The sequence below is a fragment of the Antedon bifida genome, chromosome 7 (genome assembly GCF_963402885.1).
Source record: "Antedon bifida chromosome 7, ecAntBifi1.1, whole genome shotgun sequence".
NCBI lineage: Eukaryota > Metazoa > Echinodermata > Crinoidea > Comatulida > Antedonidae > Antedon > Antedon bifida.
In genome coordinates, this window is record NC_136232.1 from 5,484,492 (window position 1) to 5,498,780 (window position 14,289).

Genomic DNA, 14,289 nt, shown 5'->3' on the forward strand with positions numbered 1-14,289 from the left:
AAAATGACCAAATTTCGAACTTTTTATTTTTTTACATAACTAGTTACTATGACTCTATAAGATGATGATAACGCAATATATGTTCATATATGGCAATTTTATTGCATAATAATTGAATTTTTAAAAGTCGATATTTTGGCCATTTTTGAAAAAATCCCTGAACTATAGTACAGGGAAATTTTCGAAAAATGACCAAATTTCGACCTTTTTATTTTTTGACATTACTGGTTACTATGACTCTATAAGATGATGATAACGCAATATATGTTCATATATGGCAATATTATTGAATAATAATTTAATTTTAAAAAGTCGATATTTTGGCCATTTTTTAAAAATAACCAAATTTCGCCCTTTTTATTTTTTTGATATAACTGGTTACTATGACTCTATAAGATGATGATAACGCAATATATGTTCATATATGGCAATTTTATTGCATAATAATTGAATTTTAAAAAGTCGATATTTTGGCCATTTTTGAAAAAATCCCTGTAACGCAATATATGTTCATATATGGCAATATTATTTACCTGAAAAATCTTTAATTAAATTAAAGGAAAAATGTTGTTCAGAATGATAAAACGGCTGCCATTTTCAACAATTCCAATCAGAATCAGAGAATTCGACGAGGCTTAAACTTCCATAACAACCAATCATCAGTATTCATGTTGTCAAATTAAGTGACGATTAACATTAGTAAGACAGCCGTCATGTGGTATGTAGGTCTAAATATTCAGTGGGCCAGGACATTTACGTTGTACAGAGTACAGCGTAATTGCCTAACATGCATTTATTGAAAACTACATGCCTCATGAGAGAAAAACTAAGGCATATTCGCAACTATCGGTATGTAGGCTAGTTCTGAGAAATGTTTACCAGCTCATATTAATCCCTTCTATATTTAAACTCGACCACATGTCGGAATGAAATACTTGTAATTGAAACGAAGATCATGTTTAGAACATACATGTTTCATAGATTTAAAGAAATATTCGTAACTCAACGTTCATACAATATTTGTGGTAATAATACCAAAGCTAAAAATGCCCCAAAACCACTAACAATTGGGGGCATGATCTGAGCATAGAAGTATAGTAGTGGTGATCGTAGGATTGAAAATTCACAACCATAATTATATTTTTAGCTCCATAATTATACATATCTTATAATCAAATTTTAGGTGGAAATAAAACACAATGAAAATTGTCATTTGATTGTGCAGCCTTTAGTTATGGCAGCTACTGTAGGCCTACTACAGACGGAGTAGATTGGGACCGAGTTGGTTTAGGACCGATTTACTTTAGGGCCGATTTAGACTGTATGGGACCAAATTAGTTAGGACCGCGTTAACTAAGGCCGAGTTAGCTTAGGTGAGAGTTTACTTGGACTGAATTAGTTAGGACCACGTTGACTAAGGCCGAGTTAGTTTAGGTGAGAGTTGACTGGGACTGAATTAGTTAGGACCGCGTTGACTAAGGTCGAGTTAGTTTAGGTGAGAGTTGACTGGGACTGAATTAGTTAGGACCGCGTTGACTAAGGCCGAGTTAGTTTAGATGACAGTTGACAGGGACTGAATTAGTTAGGACCACGTTGACTGGGACCGAGTTGGATGTATCAATTGAGCTGGACTGGTTGTAATCTTATAATATTGTACTTTCATCATTACAATAACACAAGCCAACATGTAACTGTTATTTCAGATTGAACACAAACAATATTTAATTAGAGGTTGAAACTGGGATCTTACGAGGAATGAAAGTGTCGCCGAACTGACGAGTCCTTAGGCCCTACAAAACGAGAAATGTATCCTATCTTAATTACACCAACTTTATATTAAGAAGCAAACATATTAGCTATCGGCTCTGATTACTTGCTTATTACGTCTCACAATTGATTCATTCCAATTCATTAAACAACTTAATTACGGTATCACGGAGTGTACCTTCAACGTTTAACGTATCTATCACGAATACACTGATCACACCAGTTATGGACTTAGTGGAGTGATTGGGAGAATTCCCCCTCATAATGTTCCTCATTTCAACTAGCTAATAAAGCATGCTTTAATAACATGGTTGTTAGTTATTTATAAATGTACGATCACATGACCGTACTTCATTGAATGCTACTGTAACAATGTTTATATATCCTACAGTACACAATTGGAAGCCAACAAAGTGTTGCCTTAATAGGGCATCCTCTTATAAATAGGGGTTGGTCGTAGTGTTACAACATAGCATCTCACTTGTCCACTAATAGGGTTGTCCAAACGAGCGGTTCTGGTGCTGTATTTTGTAAGTTACGACAACATTTCATTACCCAGCTTTAAAATAGTACACATGAACGTAATATTTTAATCAATGAAAGAAAGTACATTATTTTGTCTGTATTTTGTATTTCACTAATACACAAATGATACAATGTTGTATTCCACGTTATGAGATAATAATAAGAAATCCTATTATTATAGTACTGACATAGCATCAACCTGGCAATTTTATTCCTTTTTTTAATGTCTATTGTCTTAACAGCTTGGGTAATAACATCACCTCTGTGTGATACGATACGTATACTAATAAAACAAAGAGGTTTAATGTTAAGATTTTATTTTTTTTACTATCATTGTGATTTCTATAATATTCATCTGAAAATGTTCGGGAAAAAATAAGGTATAGGTAAAAGTATACATCTAGTTAGCATAACAAAGATCAAATAATGAAATTAAATATCGTTACAGTACTCATAATTCATCACAACACGATATAATTATTTAATTCAAATATACAACATTATTAAGATCTGTCTACACTATCAAACTGGACAACAAATGTGTAATGTGCCCAAACATGGTGGTAGTGATATGATGTCATCGTGTCCATATATGTTTGGTAGTGTAGACATAACTTTACATCATTATAATTGCTATCATCATCACCATTGCTAAATAAAATCATCGTAATACTCACTCAGCATCAATATTATTAGTGACGCAACACTCACATTTAGATTCTCGAAAACCCATCATCAAAATAGTCATGCTAATTTGCATAATTGTAAAAGCAGACAATGTTTATGTACCTTAATAAATGTCATTTTAACACATATTGCAACAATTATGGGTTTAGCTCTCAAATATAATTACAGTAGACCCATATTTGGGGGACACATTCGAGGCCTAGCCAATTGTCCGGCCCATTCATAATGCTGTTCCCCGAATAGGGTCGACCGTAGTGTTAAAACATATCTAGCGTTCGCATAGTTCTTTCACAGAAGAGTGTCCCCTCAATAGCAGTGTTCCCTTGATAAAGGGATCTCTGGAGACATTTTACTGTGAACATCATCAAATAAAACATAATATCATGTAACGTCAAACTGTCATTACAATGACATCTTCATCGTCTTCATTGTCTTGTAGTTGTTGCATATGAGGTATATTGTTCGTACTATCATCTTTGACTTCTATAACAGTTAACAAAGATGAAGAGAAAGAAGAATCACTAGAAGGTGATACACCTCCACACTCATCCCTATACGTCGGGGGTGGGTAGTTTGGAACATCCGACAAACCCTCTATACTGGAATCATCTAGATCTGTAGAAGCTCTTTGTACTAGAGTTGTTGAACCAGCAGCACTGCCACTCTCCAGATCTGAAGACCCTCCAGGGTCGTCGTCTGTGCTGGATTGAGCATCATCCTCTAATTGGACCTCAGATAATGTTGGTTGTTCGAAGAAAGAAAACGATCTAATCAATAGTTTTGGTTTATGAACACGTGATAAGTTATTGTGTGCTTGGTATAAACTCCCGGATGAGAAGTACGATGAAGTTCCATGGAAAGAGCGCGAAGAACTGACTCTGGTCGTCTGCTGAGCTGACGGCGGACGATAAGAATAATACGAAGTGGATGCCGTAACTCGGCATACGCGTTTGTCTAGGTCTTGGATAAGAATGTTGAGAGAGTCGTAGGAGGGAGGGGGAGCCTCTCTTTCGTTTGCCGTCGAGAAGCTGAAGGAGGATACCGTACGTGATGACAAAGCCTCGTTGTAAGATGGAGGATGATCACTTTCTTCTAAATCATCACTCATGTTATCACTTGAGCCTTGGAAAGAAGAACAAAATGTATTTTAAAAACATGGAACGGTAAAGTACGAGATTTAAATGGTTCTCTATTCTTTCGATGGTTACCCGTACTTCGACGGCCGGAATCGATTACGTATCATAATCTTTTACATTACTACAATAATACAAAATAAAACATTAATACAAAACAATTGTTATAATAAAACAATATGAAAAAGTACAATTATTGTATATAATTTTATGAATGTGGTAAATACATTAGCAAGATATTTACGTTCTTGAATTGAATTATGCAAGCTTTAGTTTGGGAATTGTTACTGTTAATAAAATTTCCCATTTATTCACATCTATTCGTATAATTCCCATGTAAGCAAAACGTTATTACATTCAAGAATTAATAGGAAGCCCGGAAATATAAATTCTTTTTTCTCTCTCGAAGAAATTGGAAACGTTTTCATCCAGGCTTTTAATAATATAACTGCTACTTATTGGAGCAATCATGAGAAATCTCTTTGGAGTAATTTAAGTCGTTTAGGACTAAAAAGAAAAACGAATGGGTGCTTTAGAAACATCCGATCCAGATCGATATCTTTAAACAGTCCCTGCTACCACTTTGAAACTGAGTCGAAAATCTCTCAAGCTCTGCCTACACTATAAACTTTATGTGATAAAAAAAATGTGATGTGCCCATATATGGACATGATGATGTCATATCACTACCATATTTAAGCATATCGCTACCATATTTGGGCACGTCACACATTTTTTGTCAAACTAGTTTGATAGTGTAGACATAGCTTTAGATTTGGACAGGCGGATTTCTAGAATCAATATCCAAGTACAGCTAATAATAGCGAGGAAGCGTCATATTATTGATACATGGAAAATAAACATACACAGCATTTTGTTTATGTATCGAAACATTGTAAATTATTGGCATAAATGAATAATGATCAATATCAATAATCAATAATAGCAATTACAATAATAACAATAGTAATATTTAATAATCAAATATTGTCTTACGCACAAACACACAAAAACAATTTAAAGCGCACAATGTTGAGAAGGCACCAACAATTACACTATAAAAAGATAAAAAGAAAACTCTAAATATATATATCAACACAGAAACTGCTACGACAGTTACATTCTAAGCCCGTACACTTTTAATTGAATTCAATTATACGTTTATTAATTCTTTTATTTGCTCTTCAATCAATAACGATCTGAGACGAGCAGTAAGTGGTTCATTGCCTTGCAGTGTTCCTAAATAAACAACGTTAATAGAATAAATTGATGCCGCAGAGACAGCAGAACATCAGCTTGGATTCTATGACATGTCAATTTATTTTACGAAAACGTTGTATCATAATAATTTAACTGCGCCGTTGAGCGTTGCGCGCGAGGGTAGCTTGATTCTTTCTTTATATATAAATGTACGAGATAAAGAGATAATTTCTGTCAAAGAAGAGAAAAAAATCCACTCTCTTAGAGTGAGTGATCACTCTTTTGAGTTTTTGAGGAGTGTATACTTAAGGACCACTCTAAAAAGAGTGATAGTTACTTTAGCGATTTCCATTATTCATAAGGTGAAATTTTAACCACTCTTGAAGAGTGAAAAATCACTCTTTTAGAGTGAGTGATCACTCTTTCGAGTAGTGTGGTTAAGGACCACTACTATAAAAAGAGTGGAAGTTACTCTAGTTAGCGATTTCCATTATTCATAAGGTGAACTTCTTTTTCATCATTTCAGACAATTTTAACCACTATTGAAGAGTGAAAAATCACTCTTTTAGAGTGAGTGATCACTCTTTTGAGTAGTGTGGTTAAGGACCACTACTATAAAAAAAGTGAAAGTTACTCTAGTTAACGATTTCCATTACTCATAGAATAAACTAATTTTTAATCATTTCAGACAATTTTAACCCCTCTTTGAAGAGTGAAAAATCACTCTTCTAGAGTGAAAACTGTTTTCACTCGTTTAATATGAGAGTAATACAATCGGGTTGTTTTAATATGGTCCTCATCTTCATTATGAATGTAAATACAACGCTATAAATAAGAATCATGTCGATACTTCAAATAGTTAAGATTGATAGATAAAAACAAAAAGTATAGAAATAAAGAGGACCATCTCAGAAACGAAAACAAAAATACAGTCAATATTGTAAATAAAAATAAGTATACAGTATATCACTGTGGGGAATAAATAAATATAATTTAATCATAAATATATTTCATGGGTTTTTGGAAGAGCGAGAAAAGATATTATTTATTAAACCACACTAACAACACTACAGTACAGTAATTCATAAAATATGTAAAAATACAAAAAAATAGGAAAAAAAGAAAAAAAATGTGATATATCAAATAAAGAGGATACGATATTTACGCGCCGTTACTAATAACGGTACAAATAGCACACTGCTTACCATTGCTAGTGTTGTCCGAACGTCCTCCTCCTCCTAAACACGTTTCACTATATAGATAACACGGCAACCAAACTAACATAAACACTATAGTAGCACCTGTTAAAATCCCTACGAACGTGGAGTTCGGCATATCGGATTCTTTCGTCGGTTGTACAACCGATTTCGGTGATTTCCACGGGGGACCTCTTTGCGAGAAAACTGTTCGATTTCTCAACGGGCGACGATACACCTGAATAAAAGGCGTTGTAGGTGAAAATGTAACACCCTTGCTTATTGCAGTGTAGTGGTCGTTTACCTCAGGTGACGGTGGAGGATGTGGATTGGTGTTAATTTTCGAACCAGGTGCGAGTGTATGCTTATTTTTCTTGTATGAATCCTTTACACCGTTATCTGTGAGTATAAGAATTGGAACGTATTTGTCATGTTAAAGGATAATGTTGTTAGAACATCCAGTAACATAACATTACAGACATTATCATGAGTGATACTAATGATGGAGATATGATTTTTATTCGAATTTCCCATGTTGAAGGGGAAATGGGGGCCGTGGGGACATTTCACAGAAACATTTTCGTTTTTTAACCTTGCAATATGTTTTGTCCACTCGGAAGGAAAAAACTAAGAATTAGAAAACACACCCGATAGAACACTTGTGCATTTTTCAGCAGACATCATTAATACATCGGTATGATTACTTTGTGAGATAATTGCCTAATGGTCTATTACTGCAAAAGGTTAATCTTCAATTAAGGTTCAAATGTGACAACAATGACATTTATGATCTACGCCATTAGTGATATTTAACTGTACATAGCACATACAGAACAAACGTAATAGCTCTACCTAATGCATGCAATCACGAGAAGATTGCTTAATTGTACTGTATTGCTTTATCTACTAGCGTGAATAAAAAATATTGAACAGAAGCAAGACCCACGAAGGAGGGGACATGGTAAACTTGCGCCATGGTCTGTAATTATTGTCTTCTTTTTATGTCGGCGTTTCGATTTTTCTGGAAAATAACACATTGTTCAATACATTTTCGTCGATCGCTGGAGCACGCTGTACCGCAAGGTCCGATTTTTAGCAGGAAGTAGCTGCTAAACGGTTACGTAATCGACCCCTCGCGGAATATTGTTGACACACGCTTTATTTTCCGAATATTTTACGCGTGCAAGGGTAGATGTATTCTGGATGGCACTGTATGAAACGGCAAACGCAATATGTGTCGAGATATTTATCTTTTTACTAATACTATGGTTTTTAGAACCTAGACTAGGGGTTGGGGGAAAGGTTGTGGTCGGCACCATATTAACATCAAAAAGTATTAAGTTATTTATACTAGTATTTTTGGACATTGCCCCGAAGGATTTTCAAGCGACCGTCCGAGACAGTAGTTGTTCGAACCACTAGTCGGTAAACTTATAGACTTTTTTTTATTTATTTAAAAACATATTTTACAGGATAAAACATATCAGGTATAGATATTGCACCTGTTATACATATGGTCCTGTTTTTTTTAGCGCAATAGATTAAAAACCATTAGAAAAAAGACATCAAAAAACAATAAAACTGTAAAAATCACAATATACGACACTAAAATAACGTTCAGAGCGATTTAAAACGCCCAGCAATAGAGGTTAAAATAATTGCGGGTAAAAGATAATTGCGCACGCACGTAAAACGAATAAGGTGTATACACGTACCTTGGATCCATCTCTTGAACATATACGGATTTGATTGATGATTAGTACCGGCTAATACCAACTCTATAAAACATCCTTAAATATAAAGAAAACAATAGGATTTCAATCAATCAGATCTATTTCAATTACTCAATTAAATCGATTGGAAATTCAATCATCACTGTTATATTGATTTATTGCAATCGTAAACATAGAATGCAGAAATAGACCAACAAAATTAAATTACATACAAACCAAATCGATACCGTACTATTTACATTTTACGTTTACAAAAAAAAATTACTAAACATAAATACTACAGTATTTACAAATGGCGATATAAAAATGAGTAAGATTATTAATAAAACATATCAATAAATAAGTAAATAACTATATTTTGCCGCAACAATCGATTAATCGTAAATACTGTATTACAATTCACATAATAAAAACATCATAAAGCCCCAATTTTAAAACGCTCATAATGGGCCTAACATTTAGCATTATTATTTAAATATATTTCTTTTAAACATAAGTATTAGGCCTACCTTAAATAATAAAACATAACAATCTTCTTATATAAGTAATCGTAATTCTTGATTACATTAATGTACTTACCAACAAATATAAACGTCCAATTGCCTATATCCATGGTGGTTCCCTCCTCTGTATTACCACAGTATATCCTACATGAAAAGTGAATGACTGAATCCTTACTACTCCTTAATGCGCCTTATTACTCCAACGTGTGAAAGCCTACTACACATTTCCCGGTGTTGTCACAATATCGATCCATATCAGCGTGAACTGTAACAAGAAATAACATCACTTTATTAATTTTGATTTCGTCCATAGAAGCTATGGAAACTGTATATAGACTAGTGTTATTTCACATTAGGTTAGCCGGGATGCTAATGTTTTAGAAGAATAAAAGATATCATTTCTCCACTTAAAAATGAGATACAGGTATTAACTCACCACGGGACTTTCGGGTATCCAACACTGATAATCTAGGTTAAAAAGAAACAAACATCGTATTAAATCATTGTCATGTGAAAGGGGCTTAAGAGCGATAAATCTCACAGGGCACAAGTATGCTAACTAAACAGGCCTGGGTAAAGGTGAACCGCAGCTAAATGTACGTCTAGATAGGCGATTAATGTTAGCAAAGAGAGCATTTAGCCTATCTACTGTATTTACGTACCTGCACTATAGTAGCTTACATCACCTCAGAAGCAACCTTCATATATCCAATCACTTATGATAACGATTAACTCAGCCTAAGCATTTAGGTGACATAGTGTCATAATAATTAATATCAAAAGCCTACTTAAACTCTTTAGGTAAAATTGAGGGCGCACTTACAGTTTAAAACTTTATCATGTTTTGTGATTTTCAGGTAGTTGACAATTTATGTACATGTTTTTAAACCAACATTTGCTTACACATGCATTGGTACAACACACTATAAACACTTCTATTTCAAATCTCAAGTACATACTTCACCTTTAAATCAAAAACGTTGTTCTCGAGTACTGTTCACAACATTTTAGAAAATTCACATATTACACCAAAACATTGCTCTCGAGTACACAAAATTGTTGAAAATTCACTTTTAAACTACAAACATTGTTCTTTAGTACACAACATTGTTGACAATTCACCTTTAAGTAAATACATTGTTCTCAAGTGCACTAAATTGTTGACAAATTCACTTTTAAACTACAAACATTGTTATCTAGTACACAACGTTGTTGAAAATCCACATTTAAACCAAAATCATTTCTCTCAAGTACACACAATTGTTCACCTTTCTTTAAATAAAAATAACAACATTATTCTCAAATACATAAAATTGTAAAAACTTTTCTTTTGTCTTAAGAGATTTTATTTCAAAAGTAGGGGAACTTTCTCCTAGATAATATTTTCTTCTAATGCATAATTAGAAAATATGTAAAACATAAACGTAATAAAAAATATTTACATTCAATTTTTGTAAAGTAATACAATACAATGTGAAACTTTTTACTTAAAAAAAAAAAAAAACCTCTGACCTTCACACAACTTTTTCCTGCATAATTACAAGACCCTGTCTTTATAAGATACATCCATTAATAAAAGAAAATAGTAAAAAAATCAGAGTAACATAAATATTGTTCGGCACCTTGATAAGACGGTTAAAATTATGTAACACGTTCACACTGTAAAATATAATAAAATTCCTGAAACATTTAAACATTTTCTTGTTTATACACGCATTTACACTGCTTTCACAAGACATGACAATACACAGTTTCTCTAGAAAATAAATATAACGTATGAACATAAAAGAAATAAAAATATATATTATTTCCCCAATGGTACAACAACAAATATTCGCATATATTGCGATTAGCTTTAAAAAAAACACTTTCTAATAAAAAAATTTAAAATTATCTTTACATCTATCTTTTTTTAAATTGTTCTATATTTGAAATTTTTCCGGCAATTTATTCTCAAAATAGGATAAAAATCATGAAATTAAACTTTTAAATTTATTCTTTACAATTTATGATAAACAAATTAATTTAGGCCGAATATCCTATTCAATAAGTAGATAATTCCAATGCTTTATATGGTAATAATAATAAATATATAAATTGGAAATGTATATAATTCACTCGGTTTTTTTTTAACTTTTTAAATCTAAAAGAGTTACCAGTGGTTCTCGCTTTAAGTGAGGTAAATTTATCCAAATAAACCTTTTTTAATACAGCGTAAAAAACATAATCTACATCAATAAATATGGAATATAACTATTGCACTAACACTACTTCCTTTTAATCTACTTTCCATGACATTAGCTTTCTAACGAATCCCAAACCACCCTTACACCTCCCTTTTCCATTTACAACCCCCCTGCCCCACCCAATATCCCAAACACCTATTCATAACAACTATGTAGTGCCATGTCATTTTTTCGATACACAGAATGAATTTTATGTGTACGTTATCCGTCTAAAGGCCATAGTGCCTTCAACTACAAATTTATCTGTTTTCAATTTAAATTTAAATCACTATTTTATTATTAATTTAATAAATAATTTAATTCATTATTCATCAATCCCCTACTGTTAAAATAGTGCCTTCAAAATCAATGGTCCTTTAATTTAATATCTTGCAATTTAAACCATGAACATTTTTATTAATGAATTGATTTTCAAATATTTTAATATTCATCTCTATTGTTACCATAGTGCCTTTAAAATCATGTACTAAATTGTTCAGTTTTCTCTAATTAAACTGTCTATTTTCTTTATTTGGAATAATATTTAAAACATGCTTAGTTGATGATGAGAAACCTACAAATAAAGTTTGGCACGAGGATTTGGTGGGATAGAATCATACACACACATTGGAATATTTGATAATATAAAAATATAACAAATAAAAACACATAATATTTGGAAGACGCATAGGCCTACTTGTACAAAAGTTACCAAAGGGCATTGACCTTCTAAACTAAGCAGCTCTCTTTAAATATTTGATTCGAACAGAAACAAAATTGACACATTTTAGCACCAATTACGTATATAGAATACCATGTTAAGGTTTTTTTTTGCACAATTTTTGTGACACATTCATTAAAAAAGAAAAAAATTAATTTTTTAAACTGATAAAAACCTTTTTTGGTATCAGTCGTATTCTGATAATTCATCAAAATTATGAACTTTTTTAAACTGATCGCTTTCTAAGTTTGTACACAATTTTTCTTTCTAGAATTCAAATATTTATTCTTCAGAAAATAATATATTACGGATTTGATGCAACTTCAATTATGTCACAATAATTAGTATTTTGTAGTTAACTACACTACGCATTATTTCAAAAATTAAATAAGTCTAATATTAATTTTTGTTTTCTTCATCTTCAACCGATTCCATATAATAAAAACTCATTTTCACAAAAAGAAGGTAGCACCCATCCTATATATGTATTGTATATACAAATAAATAATTACCAGAAAAATGGTCTTAATATTTTTGTCATAATTAGGAACATTAATTAATAATTTATTAATATATTGGTCCAGAAAAATTCATGAATACATTCTATCACCAAATAATCCACAACTTAGGTAAGCAGATAGCTCACGGTCTTAGAAAAAAAAATGTTAAAATAATATAGACAGACATAATTATATACATCAAATTTAAACAGTTTTTCTGTTTTTGATTATTATTAAATTAAACATCATAAGACTAGTTATTACATAATACAAATGGCAAGTTGTTTTATGATGACATTGTTAATTAAATTACTGTTTACAATCTAATAATACAAAAACAGAATGACATATAAACTAGTTACACCAGTGACAAGGACCACAACTTAAAAACTAACATTTTGTTTTTATGCATGATAAACCTTCCAAACTTGTATGTCGCCCTCTACTCAGAGCCATACTATTTTGCATAAAACATTTCATATCAAAATATTAGTTTCTAAATTTAATATTTAAATACAAACATTGCTTAGCTTTCCATACAAAACAAGTTTTTTTTAACAAAAAGTGGAACAAAAATATACTGAAATATCATTGTATCAACCAAAAATGTCTCCATTCAACATCTTTTCCCAGCCTCCAATAGTAGTTCTATTAGTGAAAATTAGTAGTTAATATTTTTGATTTCTGTCATAAAATAAATTAAAAACACATTTTGTGACCTTTAACCTCTAAAATATCATAAAACTGATACAAGAATGTTCTAGAAGTAACTGTTAAGGTTCTGTGTTCCTGGTAGATTTTCCCGATTCCAAATATCGTTAAAATTACCGAATCCGGGTCCGAGAATATTCTCAAGTGCGTGATCGAGATCAAATTCTAGGTTTTCGTTAGATTTAGCTGCGGTCGTTTCATGTTTTAACGGCTGTTCAGGTTGTGGATGTTCGTGGCTTAAACCATTCATAGCAATGATATCAGCTTGCACGCCGCTATCATTGCTCATGGGCGCTAGAACGCAGTTATCCTGGTTTTGGACCGTTCCATTCGTTGGTATTGTTGATGTTTTTGGAACAGCGCCACTGCTAATTGTAAATTGTTGACGCTGGTCTACCTCTTGTACCGTGATTGGTTGACCTGTAAGCGATGTGCTACGGTCCAGCCTATTAGCATTATTCCCACCATTACGCATTGATTTCGGTTGAACAGTTGCGTATAGACCGCTATGTACAGATACAGGTTGCGGTTTACGCGTGGAGTTTATTTTAAATGGATGCTCTCTGGGTTGACTATAAACAGGTCCGTTATCATATGAACTCGCACTACGTTCTAATGTCTTATGGCCTCGCCCTAAACCAGGACGATAATGTAAATTTGATGCGTCCATTTGTACTCCTGCATCTCCATGCTCGGAGTTTGGTCTACCAGTTCTATTTTGATTTGAATGAGTAAAACTTGTGGTCGCGTGAGTTTGAGGAGGACTATCAATACTAGCGTACAATCCATGTTCCGTTCTATCTCTTTCTAACGTCGGTATTCGTGTATAGCCGCCATAACTCCTTTCTGTCGGATGACGACCATCCCGCTCTAAACTGTGATGAACACCATTTTCAACTGGGCGATATGTATGTCCATTTTCTGACGAAGCTCGTGAATTATCTTCACGGCTGCTCATATGAGGTGGAGGAGTGCTCCAAACCTGTGACGTAACCGTGACACGATTGTTATTGTGCTCTCGTCTTTGCAACGTGGATGTGGGAGTCATTGTTCTCCATAGTTCGTTAATATCCATTCGATCAGCCTCGTCAATACTTAAATGAACAGTCCTTGGCCGGGAACTGTCCGTACGGTCATTGCCACTGCCGGTGGTAGATTGAGTGGCGCCTTAGGGAAGAACAAATAACGAGACATTATGTTAATTATAGCATTAAATGAATTTAGAGCAAAATCATAGTGCCTGTCATAATATTGAAGGTCTACAAAATAATTAGTTTTCATTGCTACTGTTATTAAACTTTTAATAGATGCGATTAATTGGTTTATATATTCAAATTATTATACTGATCATATCATTAAAGATGTACTATCCTCTAAAAACATGAGAA

The 14,289-nt window shown here is 32.8% G+C and overlaps 2 protein-coding genes across 3 annotated transcripts in view; both read right to left on the minus strand.

Moving 5' to 3' along the window:
* Positions 1 to 5,206: 5,206 nt before the first annotated feature.
* Positions 5,207 to 9,472, minus strand: LOC144847357 (uncharacterized). Its single transcript, XM_078703655.1, has 6 exons — positions 9,407 to 9,472; positions 9,181 to 9,212; positions 8,821 to 9,009; positions 8,224 to 8,298; positions 6,518 to 6,907; positions 5,207 to 5,351 (listed from the first exon to the last, which is right to left on the minus strand). Exons 3-6 carry the CDS (start codon positions 8,852 to 8,854, stop codon positions 5,266 to 5,268), a joined length of 585 nt encoding a protein of 194 aa, XP_078559781.1. The 5' UTR covers positions 8,855 to 9,009; positions 9,181 to 9,212; positions 9,407 to 9,472; the 3' UTR covers positions 5,207 to 5,265.
* A 763-nt stretch (positions 9,473 to 10,235) lies between these two features.
* Positions 10,236 to 14,289, minus strand: part of LOC144847338 (uncharacterized) — a 69,585-nt gene continuing 65,531 nt past the window's right edge. For both annotated transcript variants that reach the window (XM_078703633.1, XM_078703632.1), the window contains exon 9: positions 10,236 to 14,068. In XM_078703633.1, the coding sequence (XP_078559759.1) occupies positions 12,951 to 14,068 (1,118 nt within the window). In that variant the 3' untranslated portion in view covers positions 10,236 to 12,950. The remainder of the gene's footprint in view (positions 14,069 to 14,289) is intronic.

What these genes read in the sequence shown, in the direction of transcription:
- LOC144847357 (XM_078703655.1), bottom strand. Translation starts at nt 8,854, where the DNA reads ATGGATATAGGCAATTGGACGTTTATATTTGTTG. An exon ending in TTGGACGTTTATATTTGTTG is followed by an intron (nt 8,299 to 8,820) that starts GTAAGTACATTA and finishes TTTATATTTAAG; the next exon opens with GATGTTTTATAGAGTTGGTA. An exon ending in TTCGGACAACACTAGCAATG is followed by an intron (nt 5,352 to 6,517) that starts GTAAGCAGTGTG and finishes TTGTTTATTTAG; the next exon opens with GAACACTGCAAGGCAATGAA.